Below are 24,448 nucleotides of genomic sequence, written 5' to 3'. Positions count from 1 at the left end.
TCCTTGGTGGAGTGCCCTGAAGGAAGAAACTGGGCTGAGGGCAGACACAAATGTTGCCTTGCTGCTGTTGGATAAGTAAGTGACTTGGTTTATAATTATATTATGAGTAGTAAGAGTTGCTGTTACATGTACTGGACCTAGTACTTTATTATTTTCTTGGAAATGGTGCTATGAACGTAATGTAATGTTAGCAGCCTGGTGTTCGCCATGTTGTGTAGCATTGTGTACACTGTGTGAAGCGAGTGTTACTCTGTGTACACGGTGTTTGGCGAGTGTTACTCTGTGTACACGGTGTGTGGCGAGTGTTACTCTGTGTACACGGTGTGTAGTGAGTGTTACTCTGTGTACAGTGTGTGGCGAGTGTTACTCTGTGTACATGGTGTGTGGCGAGTGTTACTCTGTGTACACGGTGTGTGGCGAGTGTTACTCTGTGTACGGTGTGTGGCGACTGGCGAGTGTTACTCTGTGTACATGGTGTGTGGCAAGTGTTACTCTGTGTACATGGTGTGTGGCGACTGGCGAGTATTACTCTGTGTACATGGTGTGTGGCGAGTGTTACTCTGTGTACACAGTGTGTGGCAAGTGTTACTCTGTGTACACGGTGTGTGGCGAGTGTTACTCTGTGTACGGTGTGTGGCGAGTGTTACTCTGTGTACGGTGTGTGGCGACTGGCGAGTGTTACTCTGTGTACACGGTGTGTGGCGACTGGCGAGTGTTACTCTGTGTACATGGTGTGTGGCGAGTGTTACTCTGTGTACACGGTGTGTGGCGAGTGTTACTCTGTGTACGGTGTGTGGCGACTGGCGAGTGTTACTCTGCGTACATGGTGTGTGGCGAGTGTTACTCTGTGTACATGGTGTGTGGCAAGTGTTACTCTGTGTACATGGTGTGTGGCAAGTGTTACTCTGTGTACATGGTGTGTGGCAAGTGTTACTCTGTGTACATGGTGTGTGGCGAGTGTTACTCTGTGTACATGGTGTGTGGCAAGTGTTACTCTGTGTACATGGTGTGTGGCAAGTGTTACTCTGTGTACGGTGTGTGGCGACTGGCGAGTGTTACTCTGTGTACATGGTGTGTGGCGAGTGTTACTCTGTGTACATGGTGTGTGGCGAGTGTTACTCTGTGTACATGGTGTGTGGCAAGTGTTACTCTGTGTACATGGTGTGTGGCGAGTGTTACTCTGTGTACACGGTGTGTGGCGACTGGCGAGTGTTACTCTGTGTACATGGTGTGTGGCGAGTGTTACTCGGTGTACATGGTGTGTGGCAAGTGTTACTCTGTGTACATGGAGTGTGGCGAGTGTTACTCTGTGTACACGGTGTGTGGCGACTGGCGAGTGTTACTCTGTGTACATGGAAATGCCGCTGGCTTATTAGTTGTAATAACGCATTATCCGCTGGGAGGCGACAGAAATTATGCACTATAGCTTTAAAAAATGTCAGGAAATATTGAAAAATGCTCACTTCGACTCTCTAAAGCCAAAACAGACCTATTCAAACTACTAGTTTTGTCCAACCAGGAGTAAAAACCCAGAGATGTTCAACTTACAATCACAGACAACTTAGAAAACCAGCAAACCTCACTCAATTGAGAAACTGCAACCAAAAGATTCTTTTCATTTTAACTTAATAAAATGACTGAAACAATGATTGTATTGTTTCTGCAAATTAATAAGTCAACTAATTAGCTCTGGGTGCATCTAACAATTATTCTGATTATAAACTGATTATTTCTTTTATCTATCCATTGATTGTTCAATCTGTGTAGTATAACAAATAGGGACATTTGCCCATTACAAGTTCTATGAGTCCCAGATGACATATTTAAACTTGATTTGTTTAACCAACAGTCAATTTACAACAATCTTAAACAGAGAAAAGCAGCAAAACTTCTCTTTAAGGGAGCCATTTGTTCACTATTTGCTTTTTTTCTGTCAATCAGCTAATCAATAAATCAACTAATCATTTCAGCTCAACAGATAATTTCACAGCCCATAAAGGAGCATATAATCCTTCAGTTTAAGTGACAAATTCACCCAATTTAGAGATACCTGGATTTAACTGGAAAGTGCCGACTGGCTTTGGTTTTCAGCCCTGACAGCAGGATTCAACCCAATGACCCACCAGGCAGCACTGTTTGTAATTTTGTTATTCAGAGCTTAGGTAATTTTCCATTAAGTGTTTACATTACTGGGTCTACCCACTGCACACTTCAATTTAAAACAGCACGCATGACAGCTGCCCGGTGGTTTGTGTCAACTCGCTGAGACACAAATTTGACTGTGCAGTTTTTTCCGGTCGCTGACCATGACCATGCAAACCTAAACAAATTAAAATACTTTTTTCCCATAGAAGTTTTAAAGTCAGTCTGTGATGGAAAATGGAGAGAAAATGGAGAGTAGCCACAATGTTTTTCATACTGGCCTTTCTGCCAGTGGTTTATTAGTCACAGTGCATTTTGTAAGTGACTGAACGGTAACACATTTTTTTTTTATTATTATTAAAGCTCTGTACTTCAGCATGCTGAGTTTGAAATAAGACGGAAGGTAACAACTCTGACTTTCAGCTTTAATTCAACGGTGGAAGAATTGCAGCTTTTAAACACAGTATTCAAATTTAAAGGGCCAAAGGATATTGGACTAATTAGCAAACGTTTAAATAAAGTAATCATATTTAATATCTGATTGTGAACGTCTGCAGGAGTCCATGACCCACATACATCAGAAGACACTTGCATTTTCACTGGTAAAGCTCTGTCAGCTTCTGCAGACTTGTTGACTTCAGTCTGATCTCAAACAATACACTGACTATTCCAAGAACTACTTGGTCATTAATGGTCATCAGTTCACTCTGCTTTCTTTTTATTAACACCCTGTCTTCTTTGGTTGGTTGTTTAGGTTGATTTTTTTGCTGCTAACCTTGGAAAGTGTGCAAGTTTGCTGTGTATAGATGTAAACAACCTTAAACAACCTTAAAGCTGGGAGTCAGCACTTTAACCTCACATATTGTTTCATTTAAAATCCAATGTGCTGCAGCACAGAGCCAAAACAACAGAAAATGTGTCACTGTCTAAATACTTAGGGCCTGCACTGCAGATAGTGTATATTATCCTCTGATAAATGGGAAAATTTAATTATTACTATTGTCCAGACAGTGGACTCACAACTGATAATATGGCGCCTTAGGGTTTGAGCCAACTATTCGACTAGGCTATCTGGTGTGGATATTGTGTTTTCCGGAAATGGCTTCCGTCCCGCTGCTGCAGACCCATATCCACGGTCGGAGAAACACACCGCAGGAGGAGAAGTAAAAATGGTTCTCACATGTTGGAGCGACACATTATCCATCTGGTTTGTGCTCAAATCACTCTCTGGTGCTGATAAGTTCTTCGTTACCAAATCAGGCGTTTGAAACCCCATCACTCCAACAGTTTATTTAAAGAATGCCTCATCTACTGTCTAATAAAGAGCACAGTCTGAACCTTTTTTGTGTGTTTCTTCTATTAAACAATTGAATGTTTGGGAATTATTAGAATTTATTTAACATTTAAGTCATTTATCAAGTTAGAAATGTAAGAAATGCTGCCCTCTTTGTTGGTCGGACAAAATAACACAATTTAAACATGTTACCTTGAGTTCTAAAGAAACTGTGTGGTATGTTTTCACTATTCTGTCACTTTATGGACTGAATAGTATTTGGCCTCAGTGTGTTACAGAACATTCTTACACTGGTTGGCAGAATAAAGTGGCTGTGAACAACTAAAGGCCATGTAGTATCTTATGCTGTGTCTCAAATCAGATACATCTGTACTTAAACTAGGTATTTCAAGTGCAGAAGTGTTCACACTTAAGGGCTGAAAAATGAAGTGCCAATGCGTAAGTGTCAAAACCATATTTCCTGGTACATGAATGGTTTTGATCTCTAAATCTAGGCTGACCAAACGTCCTCTTTTGCCCGGACATGTCCACTTTTCACGTCCTGTCCGGGGCGTCCGGGGGGTGTTTATAAATTGATGATAATGTCCGGTTTTCCGCGTGTGTGTGTTAGAGTGCGGCACGGCCGCATATTTCTGCCCGAACCCGACAGTCATTCTGTTTTGTTATGTCTGAAACCGAACCGAGCCCGACATTATTTAATTACTAAAGCACTGAGTTTGTGTCACACAGTTGTTATGGTTACAGGCTATTTAACAGGCTGGGTGTGCGCCGTGGGTGCTCCGCAGAGAGGGAGACCTCCGTGTTTGAGACGGGAGTGGGAGGCGGGAGGTCTGACGCTTCCAGGTAGAGGAGAGGGATAAATAAAACAAAATAAGATAAAATAGGAGAAAACCTGTCTCCCTCTTTTATTTTATTTTCAGCGTTTAATCAAGACGGAGGCGGGCGGCGGAAGGTCCGAGGCTTCCAGAGAGGGGAGAGGTAGAAACAAACAGCCAGTGTGTGTGTGTGTTCTCTGTTCAGGTGTTGTCACGTAAATAACAGTCCCTATGCAATAAACAGGACAGACAATAGGATTTTATTTATTTTTACACTAGATTTTCACTGAAAGCTGACCGAATCTGACCCGAGCCCGAAAACAATTTATACATTTTTGACCGAACCCGGCCCGACCCGTCGGGTAGGCCTACCGTCGGGACCCGTCAGGCTCGGATCAGTTAGCCACACTCTAGTGGTGTTTGTGTGTCCCCTATTGGGGCCTATCTGAATTTCTGTCTTTGAGAGATATTTTTTTGTAATATAACTGAATTTTATATCCATACATATAAACTTTAAATACATTAAAATTATAAGGCATCTTTGAGTAAACTGCGAGTATCATTTAAGTAGGCTATCTCGTGGCCGGGATGAGTGCCCTCTTTTTTGGAAATCAAAATATGGTCACCCTGTCTAAATGTAATTGCCCCATTCAAGGGGGGGGGCGACATTCTATATGACTCACCCATTAAATGTTATCAAGGCGTTATGGATAATTCAGGGACCTGACTACTTTGTGTAACAGAAGAGTGCCATCTGTTGACAAGTTACTAGCAAGGTGATGAGCTGTTGCTGTTTCAGTGTTTTTTCAGTTCATCAAAGTTAACTGTAATGATTTGGTCATCTAAAAAAGTTTTTTACAGTGTTCAGTTGTGCTAAAAGACCCTCTAAGGAGACGGTTTTTCTCTTTGTAAGCTCATTTTGTTTTAATGGTTTTACAACTCGTTTCTTGCTGGCAAAAATTAGTGTAAAGTTTTATCAGAGTTAAGCATAGATTTGAATGCACAAGGCTAACACAGCTAGCAGCTAGCGGTAGAGTTAGCTCCCCACTCTTGTCCAAATATGGTCACTTCTAGTTCCAAATATCCAAGATGACAACAGCCAAATGTCAAACTCAAGACTCCAAAACAGGAGTCCAAAAACAAATGGGTGACGTCACAGTAGCGATGTCCATTATTTCATATTGTCTATGGTTTACTGAAGAATATGGAAAAATGCAGTGCATCATGAGTATCCGAATGGTGCACTCATGACAGTCATAAAGTTCAAGAGGCAGGACCACAAACACATTTCAAACTTTAGATGTAGCAACCAAAAGTAGACACTACCACACTGAACACTGACACACTGTATAAATGTAAGTTAAGTTATGCATGTGTTTGTTTCAATACCACTATACTGTTGTCAGATATAAGTCATCAGTTTGTTTATTGGATAACTTCTGTAAGAACGATAAAGTGAATGCTAACACTAGCTTGCTAGCTAGCTAGCTAGCTACCAACGGCACATATCGCATATCAGACATCACATATCAGACGTTAAATGTGTTGTGGAGTAAGCAAAAGGACCTATGGCCATAAGTTACCTTTGGTGTTAATACATGTTCGGGTGCAATTTGCCAAGTAGAGGAAGAAGAGCTGTCAAATTTGCAATCATTTCTGGTAAGTGCACAGTGGCTGTGTTTGATGTGAGAACACAATACCCAGTAAATCAGACACATATGTGTTTGACTTGTGAATAGAAGAGGAGGACATATTCTTCGTCTTGCAACACTCTAATTCGTCATGATGGCAACAGAGAGGAAAAGTGCAAGATAAGGGCTATATCCTATTAAAAAGGAGACGGATCAAACAAAAAAAAAAAAATCCTGAAGAAAGGACGCACTATCATTCCGAGGGAAATTTCAGACACACACATGCATGGATGCACACAGTCTATTTCAATATGCTTTCAGTGAGTAAGGAACACTTGGTGAGCCTTGGAGAGAAAACTACATATTGCAGTTAAAATATGGAAATCACCAGCATTTTCCCCTAGGAGATGACTTGTGAATAACCCACTCGAGAGGAGCAAAAAAAAAAAAAAAAAAAACAGCTTCGGCCATTTACATTGTTTAACATGCGGCACAAGAGCAGGCGTCAAAGAATAAGGTTGCTGAAGAATACACAAGGCTTTTCATTTCAGTCTGTGTTGGGCATTGCAAAGACATATTGAGAATTCTCAGCTGTCTGGCGTTCTGGAGAAAAGCACCTTTGAGAAATGGTGCGCTCTGCATACTGATAACCTTTGGTTAAGGCATTAACGCACTTAGCTCGGCTCAGGTCTTTTGTTTATCAACAATGCAGTAATTCCTCTCAAGGACCGAGGTTGCAGTCTTGAGATTTTGGGGTTGTAGCTGCTTTTGGAGCAGAGCTGGCAGTCGGAGGGCCTCGGCAACAACGCGGCCTGTTGTGCCCGCCGACAGCAGTGCTGAAATGCGTGCTCACACAGCAGCTGGATGTGGAATCTGTGATGAGGGATCAGCTCCCCTTTTAAGGGCACAAGAACATACAGTGTCCTTTCACTTAGGCATTCACTATTCAGCCTGAGCTCAGGCTGTGAGACGACTGCACAATAGACTGTGTCGGCTAAGTCTATCACCTAAAGCTTGGGTGCACCACATCAGTCAACAAGCCAATAGTGCACCTGTATAGCGGTGCTGATGAAGGGATTTCCCTGCCATACCAAAGGCCAAACAAAAGGCTCTAGCCATTGAATAGAGATCCTGCATACTGTACTTTACTTTGCCTCTATCCATCCAATGCTTTTATCCGGAGATTAAGGGGTTTAGAGAAAGCTGAGGAAGAAATGAAGTCCCCTTCCAGCTACTAGCCACATCGAGGCTCATTCTCTTATTCAACAGATATTGCATTGTTTGAGAAACAAGCAGCTGCGAGGAAGCTAAAAAAATGCAAAGGGGAGGGGGCTGAGTGTTGGAGAGAGTGGAGACTTTAAACAGAGACAGTACTATCTGTAAGGATGCATGATAAATGGTTAAACCGTTTCCATGTATATTTGATGTCGCCCGGGCCTAGACCTAAGGGTGCATGGTGCATGGAGCCTCAGGGTCTGAGAAACTCTGCACCACCGACTTCTTCCTCCCGTCAACTGTTCCCCAACCTGGCTGCTCTCAGCTCGATTTGTTTGCACTCATGTTTCTCCCAGTCTGGGCCTTGGTTAACATTTAATTCTGCCTTGACGGATACAGGCAGGAGACTGTCAAAACGTGGGCCATCAAATAATGAAATGTGAATCAGCTGAGCCACCAGCAGATCGGCTACAGACTGAACGCGCGCACCAAATATTGGGCCCCGCTCTCTTTAATGAGCTCTGAGCTGTCTGACTGAACACAGCCATGTCTCTCACCTCTCCGACACCGCTGGAGCCGCGGCTTTCTGTCTGCCGGGAAAAGCTCTGCAGCAGAAACAAAAAGTTCAATCCTGCTCAAAGTGCTCCTGATACTCGAGGAGGCCTTAAATAAAACATGGAAATGAATCCTGACACGTTGCGGAGAGGTGCTTTCGATCTGAGAGTAACACAAGGTAGGGCTGTTGTACACGAGGAGTAATGGTGCAGCCAATGCTGCAGTGAGGGCCAACAAGACAATCAATGACGAATTACATGACACCGAGGCTAATGTCCTTGATTAGTCTTGCTATGTGAACAAATGAAGCGAGGCCCTTGACAATCACATGAGAGACAATGCGGCTCCAACAGGAGTTGATGCGTCAGGCGGCTCTGCGGCAGCTGAGCTCGAGACTGGTTATATAAGCCCATAATCAGGAGACACAGATCCTTAAAAGGCTTGTTTGAACTCGAGCTGGAAATATATCAATATTTTATCAATATCATGATATGGGACGAGATATTATTTGGATTTTGGATATTGTAATATCATACATGTTGTCTTTTCCTGATTTTAAAGGCCGCATTGCAATAAAGTGAAGTAATTTTCTGAACTTAACAGACTGTTCTAGCTGTTCTATTAATTGCCTTTACCAACTTAGTCATTACATCCACATTACTGATGAATATTTATCAAAAATCTATTTGTGTGAATATTTTGTACGAGCACCAATAGTACAATATTGTTGCGATATAAGGTCTCCAAAGGTAGAATGAAAGCCAGAGCCTTCAGCTATCAGGCTCCTCTTCTGTGGAACCTTCTTCCAATTTCAGTCAAGGAGGCAGACACCGTCTCCACATTTAAGAGTAGGCTGAAGACTTTCCTCCTTGATAAAGCTTACAGTTAGGGCTGGCTCAGGCTGGCCTTGGACCAGCCCCTAGTTAGGCTTGATATAGGCCTGGTCTGCCGGGGGACTTGCTATGATACACCGAACTCCTCTCTCCATTTGCTGCTGCACACTGCAGTTTATCAAATGACCACTTAAGGCCGGCTCCAAAACAGAGTCAATCCCCATAGACCCCCATGTAAAAATACCCAATTTTACAGCAGAAATAAACATGTTTACAGCCTGGTACAAACAATTGTTTTGGTATCTGTAGCAAATTTCAAAATTCATGACAACTATACAGGGGGGGTGAATCTTTTTTATAACTCACCCATTTATATTCTATTAAGGCACAAAGTTGTGGATATTTAGGGAGAGGCTGTCTGCGAGGTGTTGCTGCAGTCTGTGAGCCAGATCTACCACTTGCTCCTCCACACCTCCAGCCTCTCGTCCAAGTATGGTCACTTCTGGTTCCAAAAAACCAAAATGGCGATGGCAAAAATGCCGAGCTTCAGGCCTCAAAATGACAGTCTGAAAGCCAATAGGTGACGTCACACTGCAGTTTTCCACAGATCCCAGTCGCACCTGGATCATGGGTCGTGGTTGTACTGCTGCCATGGTCCTGCCAGATGCCTACTACTACAGCTATTATTATACCATTATGACTATTACTATCACATACACATACTTTAATTTATTAATATGTGCATATATCATATATACTATTATTATAATATAATATAATACTTTTATTTTTAATTTATTTTTATTTATATTTTTATTATTATTATTTGTCATATGGATTACTGTACACTTATTATGCTGATCTGTTCAGTAAGATATCTATTGCATGTCTGTCCTTCCTGGAAGAGGGATCCTTTCTCAGTTGCTCTTCCTGAGGTTTAATTTTCATTTTTTTTCACCATTAAAGGTTTTTTTGGGGGAGTTTTTCCTTATCCGCTGCGAGGGTCCAAAGGACAGAGGGATGTTGTATGCTGTAAAGCCCTGTGAGGCAAACTGTAATTTGTGATATTGGCCTTCATAAATAAAACTGAATTAAATTGAATATAAACATTGAGGTATTTGGTCAAAAACTGAGTGCTATTTGATTTTCTCCACATCGACCAGCCCATAATTTGAACCCTGAGGACTGACCTTGGGTATTTATCTCAACAACAGTGGAATAAGAGAATATGCATGCTACAGTGCCATTTCTTGCAAAGAAGTAATTAATTTAGGCTTGGACAGTGAATTCTGGAAAATAACAATAATATAAAGATAATCTTAAGATATTTAATTGAAAAAAAGACCTCCTAATAATGAGCACTTCTGGTAAATGATGGATAGTGGAAAAGATCTGATCAACCACAAGTGACAATTCACTGGTGCAGATTTTTCAGCCTGTGTAACCACATCAGAGCTGTGTCGATAACCCTCCCTTCAATCTGTAAATCAACACTGTTCCTTTTCTATTATAGGACCAATATTATTGGTAATATTTAAAAGTGAGCAGTCTATCTGTGTTTTTCCCTCTAATAATTAATTAAAATCATATAATTGACAGGCTCACCTCAGTTGCTCAGGAGCACTGGGTGAGAGAAAAGAGTACATTGAGCTGAGGGGCGCGTTGTAAATTGGCGGGTTTAAATTAAGTGACAATACAAAGTCAAACAAAGCCCTCGAACTGGAAGCATTTTGCGCCAAAGGAAGGAGACTTGAAGAGATGATTTTAAATTAACTGACCTTTTAAAAGGCATTGCTAATCTAGTCACATGAAACAGCAATTTATGAGGGGGGAAATGTTCATTTACTAGCAATGAGCATCTATCAATCATGGTGACAGAGGTGTACACTGGGGAGAGGAAATGGGAGGAATTAAGGGAGGGAGGAAGACACAGGAGAGAGAGTGTGTGCACTGAACTACGCCCCCTGATAAGGAAGGAGGGAGATGAGGGAGAGGGGGGACCGGAGGGAGACACAGAGGGAGACTGAGAGAACGGTGTTAAAAAATACCACCATAACACTAATGTTTCATAAAAAGCTAAAGCTTGGACGCACAAACAGTATCAATCACAAGAGGCTGGAGGCCTCATTTATGAGCCAAATTAAATCAAAGTCCGACCTTCCTGCCCTTTGCAAGTTCTACAGGCCTGTTCCAACAAAGCCATTTGTGCTCACCTCCAGATAATTAGTTGAGTAAAGAACAAATTGTACATTTGATTAATGTGGTGGTCGCAGGGATGGCAAGCAAGTCCAGTCCAAAAAATTACACTTGAACACATACCAAACTCTACACGCTCAGTGTAATGCATGATATTATGCATCCACATACATATGCATTGAGTATAAGAGGGGAATGGGAGATGATGGAAATGGCTCGTGGATGTGTTTCTAAGAGCCCTGTAATTGTATTTTTACTTGGCAGTGAATGAGACATTGTAAATGCCTAAAAACCACTATCTATTTTCCTTAAGTGGTGGTTGATGACAAGATGAAAAACAGCCAAGGAGTGAAGCAGCACACAGGGAACGCAGCGGCCGCGCTCCTTCAAATCTGAAGAGGAGTGCTGAGCACAAGAGAGTCGCTCCGAGTGTGAAGCCTCGCTCTCGTGGTCTGAAAAAGGGCTCCAAACACAACAAAAAAAAACACAAACTTTGCCGGCCCTCGACACAAACTTCCTGCACTCCCTCGGGATGATCGACCCGTGTCGAGGACGCTTAGCTTCCCCCGTCCTTGTTTTATTGGTTCTCCATCTCTGGCTAGGCCCCATGCCTGTGCTCTGGGCTAGCACTTCAAACAGCCTAATGTCCTATATGTCGCAGCCAACCGGCTGGTCAGGCCACAGCTCTCTGCCAGCCATCTTGCATACTGTACAGCCAAGGCTAATATTCAACACTGAGGCAAAGCGTGTGAAAGGCTTAAAGTGTGAATATGTGTGTGTGTGTGTGTGTGTGTGTGTGTGTGTGTGGAGGGGAGGGGTTCACGTTGCCAAACAACTCACATTTTTCGAGCGCATCCATCGCAGCTCCCATTTCCGCCTGTTGGATGCTAGATTAGAAATATTTTTAAAAAGGAGACAGAGAAGAGAGACAGAGAGAGAGAGGGAGAAAAGGTCTTTAGCATATTCAAAAATGTCCCTTTTTTGAAATTCTGTTAAAAAAAAAAAAAAAAAAAAAAATCAGGCCCAATATTGAGAGGATTATCAAAACTGCTTTATATTTGTTTTGAAAGAGCCCTTTTGCCTGACAATCCCAGGTAACACAGTGCACACATTTCAAAAAGGTAAGCCTATTGGCGCCTCTGCGCTGGGCACTGTTTACGCCTGCAATTCACCGTCCCTCCGTATATATTATGTGCTGCGTGATCATAGCCCAGCAGCGGAGGTGGCTGGGAGCTTAAGTCATGTAAATACAAAAACAGTAAGCTGTCAAAGATCCTATGGAAGGGACAAACTTATCGCCAGCTTAGAGCAAGAGAGAGCGCTTTCAAGTAGGGGGCCGTGGAGGGGATTTCCACATGTGGTGGTGGGGAGGGGTGAAAGATGCTTGATGGATTTACGTTTCATTTCTCACAGGCTCAGCTTCAGCTTTATTGTCAACCCCTCCAACCCTGAAAAGGCCGTCTCACGGAGATTCACTTTCTTTACTTTACAAAAGCGTGACTGTGGGAGCGCACACAAAGGTGTGCAGTCAAACACAAAAACACACGCACAAACACATCACTGTCCTGCTGTGAACACAGAATCCCAGGTATGCCAAAACGCAGCTACAGTGCCGCCTGGTCACAGACTCTTCTTCTGCACAAAGTGATATTTCCATAACACAATTTACGTCAGATCAATAATGAATCGATTCATTTTCATTCTGCATAATGTCTCTCCCGATAGAATAGGCCAACAAGAGCTTAATTGCTATAATAAACACCATCAATAAAGTGCAGCCATTATTCTCGAGCCCATTAGCGGCGCATTGAAAAGTGGATCGCCTTGTCCTGTTGTGTCTTATTATATTGTACTGTCTTACTCACCTTGGGCCTTTGCCACAGCCGATTCGCTCCCCTTTGAAATACACTGCAACGGTGTAGGTGCGGGCATGAGAGGGCCCCACTGTCTGCAGGGTCCTGCAAATTCAAACACAGAAATATGGGATGACAGGGAGGAGGGTAGAGTTGAGAAATAATAATAATAATACCCAGGAGAGAGGTACAAGGACACTCAGGGACATTGTCCTTCAGAGAAATAACAAGAAAAAGGGAGGTGAGGGAAAAAAAAGTTTTCAATTGGAACAAATATAATTCATCTCAAGCGGCGGGTTGAGAGGAGGGGAATAACGCTTTGATTCAGTAGCGTGCTTTGAGAGTGTGCAGAAGCCATCTGAGGGACATATAAACAACTTTTAAAGCCTCCCAAACTCCCCACACCCATCATCTTCAGATACCAAGATCTGTGTTTGGTAAAAAAAAAAAAAAATGACATGTTGGGAGAGGAATTGACAATAGTCTTTGAGACCCACAAGTCTTTGGTGCGCTAGAAGGGTAAACAATGAAAAAGCTTAAGAGGGACCAAGAAATCTAAGAGAAGGATGACAGCAGAATATCACTCAACTAATTTACAGATGTACCTCATTTAAGAGAGAGAATAAAAATCATGCTGTCAATTTTGTTACATTTCTACAGGGACATAAGTACAAGACAGCAGACAAAACTTGGGAGATGTTTGAAATGTTAACATTAGCATAAACATCTCAGACCCAAGCTGTGAGTCACCTAAATTATTCACAGACAATTTACTTATTTCAGGAGAGCAATCCATTTTTAATGCAATGTGGTCACTTATGACACTTTATCAATAATTCAGCCCCCCTTTCTCGCTTACAAATGAAGAAGCGAGTAGCATGTGCGGAGCAAATAAGACTCCTGTGAGCGGCGTTTTAGCCAAATCTCAACAGGGAGAGTGTGTCACTTGGAATTATCACGCTGCTAAAATAACACAAAACGAGACGGAATAAAAAGGAAATCTGCGAGCTGTTGGGAAATTGTCAACTTCAAGGCTGCACACAGATGGAGGCGTGCAAGGGAGAAGAAACGGCACCGTAGAGGGTCTGTACGAGCTTCAGCTCACACTAAAAGGAGCTACTTACTGACTCAGGCCATTCTCTGCACAATGTGAAAGTGTGTACGTGCTTGCTCCCTGGTGTGTCCTGCCCAGACGAGATGTACAGTAAAGTGATGGTGCTGGGGTTGAGGTGCGAATCTGTCATCAGCTAGACACATTCGCCAGGGAACCTTTAACAGGGGGCTCACTGCATTAACTCCTTTCCTTCCCCCTTTTCTGTGTCCTTTCCTGCCCTCCCTCATTCATTTAGTCTCTGTCTGTCTGACTCACACTCTTGTCTCACCCTCTTGTTTCTCTGCTCTTCACACTTGTAAACAAATTCAGACGACCCCTTAAGACAGTCTGACAGACTTGACGCCAACAACTGCTGATGAAAAGCTATAAAAGGTCTATGATTCTGGCTTATCGACCAACAGGGGTCAGGTCATCTCATGAGGAGGCTGCTCCAGATCATCGGCTGCTCCTGTGCATCCGTGGAACAGGACAAAATAATTACACTCAAGGCTGTAGCAAAAGCCTCAAATTCACCGGTGGCTAGTTTTATGTAAGATGGTGTCTATTCTTGTGTACGTATGTGTGTGTTAAAATGTTGAAATTCAAGTCACCCAGGAGCTCTATTTGTTTCTTGTTCACGTTCTTGCGGGCAACAGAGTTGGAGGGAGGTGTTGATTGTAGTGTCAGAGTTATGTTGTGTCAAAAATCACCATCCGTCGGGCAGATAGACGGAATAATAAACAGAGGAGCGCTGAAAAGCTATCAAATAAGTATGCGGAAGATAGAGGGGAGGAGGGAACTGATTAAAAGCTGGATTGCAGAGTTCATTGTACATAAAACTGCTCCGTCTCCAACTGCCCTTGCTCGTCCAGCTGACCACCTTTTTTTTTTTTCGCTCAGAGAAAACACTGTTTGTCAGTTTCCATGGCGACAAACACAGTGCTTCATGGCAGCTCTCAAAAGCATTCTGTCAAATGACACTTGCTCCTTGACCTTTTGTCAAATAAGAGGTCTCTTTGGGCGTGTTTATTTATCACAACAACAGGGACCTTTACACAGCTATTCACAATGTTCAGGGACCAATGCTGGGGAGAAAAGTCCTGTAAATTATGTTTGTGCCATTTTATTTCTCTGAATGTGTACTGTGGGCCATGTGATGCCTGACTGAACCCATTTCAACTGTAGACTGGGTTATACTGAAGAGAGGGAAGAGACTTTTTTCCTGTGCCTACACTCATGTATGGTTGTTAGAGCTTACATTTCTATCAATACAACTGGCCAGTACAAAAAATACAAAGTTAAAACAATAGATCATTTGTGAGATTGGGCAATATGACAATATGCACCTTGAGAGGACAGAAATGTGTAAACCATCAAGGATTTAGCCATTCTGTTCATACCATGGCAGGTTTTATGTTTATAGAGATATTAGTCCAATGATTCCCAACCATACTACTAGTTTTGCAGTTGATTGGTGCTACGTGAAAAGATGGAGGCAAAAGCAAAAGTAAATAAATAGTTCAAACAGCTGGCAGTAATGTAATAATGGATGTACTAATGGATAAATAATTTAAAGGAGTAAAAGTAATAGATAGACAGTGGAAATAGTTATCTCAATGTAATAGATAAATTGAAATAGTAAGGTTAAACATAATGGAATAAGGCTGGATTGCACCAACAAGGATTCACTTTTTCACTTGATAAAATCACAGTTTAAGTTTTAAATTCCGTTGCACTAAACTTTAAAACTAGCTTAAAATTAAGAAAGATTACATTTAAAACTCTCTTTAAATCCTTAGTTTTTACTCTAAACCTACATTAAATTTACTTCTGTTGCACCAAAACTTTTAACTCCATTTCAATCTGTGATCCAGGGCTAACGTTAAATCTACAGTTGAGTGAATGGCTGCTTTGTTGAGATAGATTCAGCAAAATAATCAAGTTGTTCGAAGAGAGACAGACTCAACCCACTCAATCTTTATGATGATGATGATGATGATGATGATGATGAATTTTTGTCAAAATCACCAAGAAAACTTTTGGTGCTGAACAGAAAGATTGGGTCAACTGTCAAGCATGGTAGTGACAGAAACACAGCTGCACCGCTGATATTCCAACTCCTGTTTCCAGATGGTGGATGGGGACCTGTTTGGCCTACACAACTCGCAAACACAAACCCAACAAGTTTTTCTCAAAGGAGGAAAATCTGAGCCTCTCTGCCAAACCAGATTAATTTTTAATGGTGCAACAGGGATCTGCTTAATGTAAAATCTGGATTTACTCATTTTAAACCTAGTTTTACTAAACTCTGATTAGTGTTAATCTGAGATTAAATTAATTAGAATTAAAGAGATAAAAAGGCTAAAACTAAAAGTAGTTGAAATAGCTAAAAGTAAGCGATGAACAGTAAAAGTAGTTTGGTAAATGTAAAGGATAAACAGTAGAAAGAGTTAGCTAAAAGTAAGGGATAAATGATTAAAATAGTTGGTTAAAAGTACAGAATTAATAGTTGAAATAGCTTAAAGTAACAGATAATGGATAAATAGAAACAGCTAAAAAATGTATAAACAGTTGAAATATTTATGTAAAGTATTAAAACTTGAAATAGTTAGCTAAAAGTAATGGATAAACGGTTGAAATAGTTAGCTAAAAGTAAAGGATAAATGATTAAAAAAAGTTGAAATAGCTAAAATGAATGGATAAATAGTTTAAATAGTTAGTTAAAGGTAAGAGATAAATCTTTGAAATAGTTAGCTAAAAGTAATGGATAAATGACAAATGGTTTCAATAGTTAGTGAAAATGAATGGATAAATAGTTGAAATAGTTAGCTAAAGGTAATGAATGAATAGCTAAAATGGTTTGCGACAGGTAAAAGACAAATAGTTAAAATAGTTAGCTAAAAGTAATGGCTGAATGATAAATGTTAAAAGAGCTAGCTAAAATTAATGGATAAATAGTTGATATTGTTAGCTAAAGGTAATGGATAAATAGCTAAAACACTTCGCTAAGGTAAAAGATACATAGCTGCAATAGTTAGCCAAACGTAACAGATATATGATAAATAGTTGAAATAGCTTAAAGTAATGAATAAAGTATAAACAGTACAAATATTAGCTAAAGGTAATGGATAAATAACAAAAAGCAATGAAGAGTTGAATTTGTTAGCTAAAAGTAAATAGCCAGTTGGCATAGCTAGGTAAAATAGCAGATAAACAGTTTAAATAGTTTGGTAAAAAGTATTGTTGAAATACATGAAGATGGGAACCACTAAACTGTACATATTGCCCACTTCTAATAATGTATCATTACTCTTAGATCCTGTTAATCATAAAAAAGGCTATATTAAACTGAGACTTTATTTTTAGTGGTAAATTTTTGTGAGTGGCAAAGTAACTATGTCAAGATATTTTACAAAAATATAAACATATTAACCTAAAGTTAGGTTGGGCAAAAAGTCACTCTTGGCAAATCTTTTCAAATTCCTAAAATTCACTGTCAGTACTAGCTTCAAATAGCTGGTGCGTCTCTGTGCTTTCTCGGGTCTTACTTGTACAGTGGGATATCGGGCTCCTTGCCCTCAGTTCTCAGGGTCAAACAGCACTGTTGCAGCTGAGACTTTGGGTCATTCCAATCCTGGTTGAGAATGAACTCCTGTAACACAAAAAACACACACGGAATCAAACTACTTCCTTCGCAAACTTCTTCCAAAGAATCAGAAACATAACAAACAAAAATCAGCAGCAGCTCTCTCCCTCGTCCACTCATGCTTTTACTTCATTCTTGCCATGACCCTCTCCACCATTTCCCCCCCTCCTTGTGCACTCACTTATTTGCTCTCTCCCTTACTGACTCTCCATCTGTGTCTTCACGGTGAGTACAAATCACAGGCTACTTAAGACAAAAGCCAATCCCCGGCCAGATATAAAGAGCGTCTGGGAGTCTCCCAGGTGTGCATCCCTGATACATTTCTCTTATCCAAGGGGGACTTCTAAAAGCCCTTCCATTAACGGGAGGCAGCCTTGTCATAAAAAGGCAGACTTTGAATCCAGAACTGTCTGCTCCTATTAATTTTCTACAAAGAGTGCTTCTGCTTCTGTTGCTCGCTACTCTCTCACTGTACTGCCCCCCCCCCCCCCCCCCCCCCCAACTCCTGCATCTCTGCTGTTCTTGCTTTCACGCTTTACTTCCCTTTTTCTCCTTCCCACTTTTCCTCTCTCTGGGGGGCATCTACACACCTTTAGCCGAAAGCAGAGAAATTAGGCTGTTTTCGAAAGAGCGTAGCTTTATTCTACGCTTTCTTTTTAGTACTTTATTTTATAAGGAAAGGAGCGAACATAAGGAAAGGAGCGTTTATGTCCCTGGTTTTGCCTCTCTATTCCCATCCAAATTGGATGAAGCAGCACAGTGTGCAACACTGTGGTTTCCAGAAGGCTATATAAGGAGACGTGCTGGCTGTTTCACAACTTTTCTCTTGGAAGTGGAAATGAGGTGCTCTCTTGCAGCGACCATGACGCAAAGCTCAGCTCCTCCAGAGTTGGGGATTCTCCCTGGAGAGGCACACCAAGACAGCAATTAGCATGGCATATCAGACCATTGCAGCAGCTTCACAAGGAGAGGTCCATGCTGTGTGGGTACTCGCACATGAGCATGTGTGTGTGTGCACTTGTGCGCATGCCCGTTTAGACATGAGATAGTATGTGATAGTTTGTGTCTTTTACCACAGTAGCTCTATTAATGGGAAAATAGCAGTCGTAGGGCTCTTCTGTCTAAATTTGGACAATCCAAAAGTGCTTCAGAATAAAATGCCCTTCCTTCCTCATTCACATCTGACCATGGGAGTCTTGACTGAAGCAATTCATCCAAGTCCTGGAACACTCCAGAAGTGGACCCCATCAGCACTTCTTGGACCAATAGAAAAAGGCTGACGACACTGTTGTGATTCCCATTAAAGGTGACTAAAATAGTGATCAAAGCCGCCGTCGCAGAGAGTCATTCAACAGCCGAGCACCACTTAAGGTCTTGCGTCGATGCTAGCGCCATTAAGGCTCAGCCATTAGCTCCCTTCTAATCATCTCCCTGGTTCTTTCTCTATGTGGTGCCTGGCTGAGCGGCTCATTGATCAGGTGCAAGTGGTGAATGACTATCAATAGGGGCTCACCTTCAGGCGCGGGAAAAAGCAGACGTTCATGAAGGTGTGCACATACTCCAGATCTTTATCTATGTAGAGAGCTGCGATGAAAGCTGCAGACAGAAAAATACAGACAGCAATTATTGAAAAAATAAAGCAATAAAAGATAGTATTTGACGTGTGGGTTCTTCTTCTGCTCTGCTTAACAGTTGGTTTTCTTCCTGCTCTTCAAGTAAATGAAACATTAACAAAGAGGACAATCCTCAGCTGTGGCCTTCCACTGCAAGTGATGTGATGTTAATGTAAACAATTGGAAAAGATGTCTCTCTAGTTCCCTGCCTTTTTCCATCAAACAGGAAATTGGTAAAGCGAGGGCCACACAGAGTTCACAGAAACATATATAATATGTAAGATAAAACTGTATGTCAAGCTGAATTGAGAGTAACTGGCGGTCTAACTGAACTGAAAATGATTTGAAATGTAAGCAGTAGGTGCTGGGTGTCATCTTCATCTCGTAGCTGTCCCTTTGTTTTCCTCTTCTATTAGCTGCAAGTGCATTCACTCATCTCCGCGACTAAGACAGTGGGACATGGAAGAGGAATAATAGGTAATATTTCAGGAGGCCAGTGAGGGTCTGTTGTAGCTGCAGGGCATGACTGTTCATATGCGCAAGAGCTGCACTCATTTCCAGCGCTGACCCTCGTCCCCTTCCTGTGTCATCAACTCTGCTCCGGCCTCAACTTTGAAAGATAATTTCAAAGGCAAATGATGTGAAGCTTATGTATTAAAGGTCTGCCTATTGAATGCTGACCTGGAATGCATTAGTGCTTTATTCTTTTTGTTTTTCCTACTTTTTCTGCCAGTCTGGACAGTCCCTGTCGCTGCTAGCTCTTTGTTGGCCTAATGTGGACTGCAGTGGGTCTCCTCCAACACACATGAGCTCAGTCCTAATAAGGCCTATACACTCTCTCCACTCTGTCTCTGCTTGCATGTTCCTCTGATTGTGTGGAGGGGTCACCACCTTGTCTACTAGTATTAATCTGGACATGCACAGAGCTTAAAGCTTTGCTACATTTTCCTCTGCCTCTTCATTGTGGCATTGAAATCAATGAACGAGCATTGACAACTGAATGATTATTTGTATACAATCACTCACCTTGTGTTTGGTTGAATTTGGGAGGAAAAACTGTTTTTCTCTTGCATGCCTCCAGGGTGAACGAATAATCAAAAAAAAGGTCAACATTCTTGATGAACTAAAGTAAAGGGGGCTACATTTAACAACAGCAAAACTGTATCAAAACATCTGTTTACAAACTCTCGAGGCTAAGGGAGGTGTTGGCCCCAGGCTAACACTGGCTAAATTCTGACACAGTTCAAGTAGGCAAACCCTGACTTTAGTCTAGGGCTTCCTGGCCCTGCTGGGGAGCAGGGTTACCACCAGGTTTGAAGGGTTATCTCCTAAAAAAGGACTTAACCCGGAGCTAAAAGTTGCCAACGTGAAACAGGGACACTTGAATGGTTGTGTTTTTGTTACCTTAAAATGAACCATTTATATATCTACTTATAAAGCAGGTCCTCTTCCATGGAGTCTACCATGTTGTCCTACAGTAGCCCAGAACACAGAAATCAAACACTGGCTCTGGATGGGGCCATGCTTGATTTTTGCATTTTCTTGTCAGCCACCGTAGTTCTCCTTTGCGCTTGGTACACAGGAGAAGTTTCAGTTCTGCAACCTCACTGCTAAATGCCTCAAAATCTTAAGCCCAGTTCAGATTGATGATTCACGACGAGATGAGACCGTTTTGGAACGTTGCAGAGAAAAGTTGCAGTGGTGTGAACTGGCCGGTCTGAGCTGGGTCTGTCACCTGCAACTCAGCTGGTCAAATCGCAGGTGGCTGGTTACAGTCCATCTGATGCTCGTTTTGTTTATGTTTTTTCACCGTTTCATCACTGCTACAAATGCAACTGAAGCCAGTATCTCACTATCACTATCCTCATTCATATTTTAAGAAGCTACAAATTATATTCAGCCACAAAACAAGCCCGAAAAGCTGGAAACCAGAATGGAAGTACAGAGAGTTGTTGCATAGAGTTGATACATGCCATCTCGTTGCATTGGTGTGAACCAGCAGGTTTTTAGAACGTTGCAGAGCATCAATCGCAAGAAGTCACTTGTTTGAACTTGTCTCATCGCAAATCTTTGGTCTGAACTGGGCTCTACACACTGGACCTTTAACCCAGGTCTAGTAGAATGGCAGTTTGCATGTATAGCCTTGGGCTTAGTTTAACCCTTGGTAAACAATGGGTCAGTGAAAAGCGGCTGAGTAAGCCCAGGATCAACTCTAAGTACTTCAGAAATATGAATTTTTGCTAAAACCGTAATATTTAAAACACTTTGGGCAGGCATGCTACTCGTCTGTGTGTGAGAGTGTATACGCTGAGGTGGTTGTAATAGTAACATTTTAGTAAAAATGCACATTTGGGAAGTACTGATCATACACCTGGATAAATGAGACTTCAATTATACCTTGCAGGTTGTGTGAGAGTTTCTCAACCGATGTTTGATGTAGCTTTGGCTGTTGTTAAACATGGACCCCTATGACTTCAATTCATGAAGAATTTTTCCTGTTTTTGGATTCTTTATTCACCGTGAATGCATGCGAGAGAAACTAAATTTTCTTCTAGAAATCAAAGTCAAACAGGGTGAGTGATTGATACACAAATGATCGTTTGGCAGGTGAAGTGTTCCTTTAAAATAAAGGAACCATCACTTTGTCTCTAGCAGTATTTGTATCATCATATGCAGGCCTAAATAAAAGAAGAACTTATTATGTATTTTATATCTGGGGACTGGGGGACATTACGCATTCATGTCAGAACAGCAGGACTCCATTATAGCCAGACCAATATTGGATTTCTTAAGGCCAAAAACAATAGATATCTGAGAGCTTAAAAAAACATTAAGGGATTCTTTTCTTTCTGTGGTACGTGTTTATGAAAAAAACATGATCTTTGTTGCTAGACTTCTAAACTCTTAAATATTGATATCTGTATCGGAATTGTGACCACGATGTGTTTGAGCAGTACATCAACAACCTGCATAATGAAGACACTGCTTCTTAGTCACCTTAAACATGTTTTGGCATTTCTGTTGTGTAGTCAGCAGGGATCGGCCTGGGAAAGGGCCAGTAGGCAGGCTTCCGACCCGCAAGCACTGCAGCATGTGTTCGACAGAGCCTCACCAGAAGCCCCAGTGAAAAGCACTGAACTTGCTCCCCTGTGATGTCGCCCTCTTTATACTTCAAATATCTGTCAAACTTAGCACGAGTCCTCACCACCACTGCACATTATCTTTTTATTTTTATGTGTTGCAATAATGCAATGTTATTGCAACCAGTTATTTAAATGAAGACAACTTTGACTTTCTACCTTTCATCCCATTAAATAGAAAATGTCATCGTACAGCTACGACCACATAAAGAAACATGCAGTCTAACAGTTATACTGATTATAATGTATGACATATTAAAACACATTTGAAATATAAGCATTAAGTGCTGCCTACTCACTGCCACTGCCCTGAAGCACACTTATTCTTGATTTTATTGCTATTAATTTTCTTTTTTTCAATTAGTTAACAATTAAATAGAAACTAACTCAGTGTGCGAGACAGACTGACGCACAGCTACCACTGCTGATAAACCTACACTGCTGTGTTTTCAGTTTGAATTTTTTGATGCTTTATTAGACTCTACCTTCCAGGCCAACTGCCCACTCTAATTTGTATAATATCCTGAAAGCAGGATGTTAAGTCCACCAAAGCCAGGGTGGATGAAATCACCACTGGACAATGCAGATCTTTTTCCCTTCAGCTGCCAAATGTAACTTTTCCGCCATCCACTTATCTTACTAAGCATATTTTATGTCTTATTCTGTTCCAACAATCTATTAAAGGGATAGTTTGGAGTTTTTGAAGTGGGTTTGTATGATGTCCAGCGTTGGTGTATAACCTACAGTACAAGGCAGTCAGCACAGGGGTACAACATGGAACCTAACCAATGTGTTGCTGTGGACAGGGGCAGGAGCAAAATGTATTTTAGTCATCTTAAAAAAAAATTGACATCAGTTTAAGTGGAGGCTGTATTGAGAATATTTTTAACGCTTTACTTTGTGTCACGCAGCCTTTCCTTTGGCTCTACATTTCTCAACTGCAGAGCTCCCCTATTCCTGTTCAATAGTGCAACAGTTCCATGCATTGTATTACGTAGCAGGTCAGCTGTTCCGGTTAAAAAAGTGCTGTTGTGTGATCAGACCAAACAAGACTTCACTTCTCTAAAGATTTCTACGATGCGTACTTGTGTTTTCTAAGCTAATTTAAAAAAATAAATAAATAATAAAACAGCTGTGATTAGTTACACTGAATATAGACATCAACACTTCACCTGCAAGACTGAGGCAACTTGGTGTTTACAGTGAATGTTTCTCTCTTTACAGATTATGTAAAACCACCCACAAATATGCCACTGATGAGAGCACTGATGCATGCAACAGTAGGGCCGGGCAATTTAAAGATATAATATTGTTATCAAGATATGAGACTATGTACTGTCTTAGATTTGGATATCGCTGTATCGTGATATGGCATAATTGGTGACTTTTCCCTCGTTTTAAAGGCTGCATTGCAGCAAAGTGATGTAAATGTATCAACTTACCAGAATTTTCTATTTGTTTAAACAATTGCCCTGACCCACTTGGTCGTTATTTCCACATTATTGATGATTATTGATAAAAACAAAAACAAAATAAAAACAATAGTCATCCCAACAACTCTGTGGCATCAGAGAGGGTATTTGGTCAGAAATATTCTTATGTTTGATTTTGTCTTCCAATCCTAGCATTGATGAAGTGCTTTTGAGGAGATTTAAAAATTTCGCGATATGTATTGTGTATCAATATAGCCTAAAAATATCATGATATAATTTTCAGGGCATATCACCCAGCCCTTTGCAATAGGCAGGTAAAATTAGGCCAGATACCTACAAATAAATGAAAAGATTTACCCAAAAACCAACAAAGCGTAAGGCGCTCACTCTGGATAAGCGCTTCAGATCCTGAAGTTGTGTTGTAATTAAGTCCTACTCATGGCAGCAGTAGCTCTCTGGCTCTGTGAGCAGGTGTTTACAGTTTAGGCGATTAGCTTGTGCTCTGTCTCAGCCTCCGGTTTCCACAGAAGTTTCTGCTCTCTCTTTTTTGCCCCATTCAGTCCCCCTCTGCAAAATGTCTTTTTCTGTATTCTCTCATCTCCACAGGAAATGACATTCCATTGTCAAAGTCAATATCATTTTTTTTTTCTTGTGTTTGGTGTGTTTTCCATACACCACTGAAAGTCTGACCTGAAATGCTGACCAGCAGCGTAATACAGGTGTGGCATAGCTGCAGCACAATTGCACTTATGCCTAAGAAATACTTAAGTTATAGGTTTGAGAAAATGTAGCACCAAAGATAAGGGCTATTTGATGGCAAGATAAAGCTGTGAAAGCATTCTAAATATAGTGTCCACTTAGACTGCAAGTCAAAGACTGTATATAAAGATGGACAACATGACAGCTCCCCAAAAAGTGAAGCCGAAACATCTCGATTGCCCCCTATTGGCTGACTGCAGTACATATCATAAAGCTTGTCCCCTGCATGT

At 41.3% G+C, this 24,448-nt stretch overlaps 1 protein-coding gene across 2 annotated transcripts in view; it reads right to left on the bottom strand.

Annotated features, from left to right (window-relative positions):
- Positions 1-24,448, bottom strand: part of drosha (drosha ribonuclease III) — a 161,683-nt gene that overhangs the window by 4,431 nt on the left and 132,804 nt on the right. For both annotated transcript variants that reach the window (XM_033638985.2, XM_078162497.1), the window contains 4 exons: positions 18,787-18,869; positions 17,176-17,279; positions 12,547-12,639; positions 11,522-11,568 (listed from right to left, as the gene is read on the bottom strand). In XM_033638985.2, the coding sequence (XP_033494876.2) occupies positions 11,522-11,568; positions 12,547-12,639; positions 17,176-17,279; positions 18,787-18,869 (327 nt within the window). The remainder of the gene's footprint in view (positions 1-11,521; positions 11,569-12,546; positions 12,640-17,175; positions 17,280-18,786; positions 18,870-24,448) is intronic.

The sequence above is a fragment of the Epinephelus lanceolatus genome, chromosome 20 (assembly GCF_041903045.1).
Source record: "Epinephelus lanceolatus isolate andai-2023 chromosome 20, ASM4190304v1, whole genome shotgun sequence".
NCBI classification, from domain to species: Eukaryota; Metazoa; Chordata; class Actinopteri; order Perciformes; family Serranidae; genus Epinephelus; species Epinephelus lanceolatus.
Note: the sequence above shows the minus strand (reverse complement) of the source record. Positions and strands in the feature narration are given on the sequence as shown.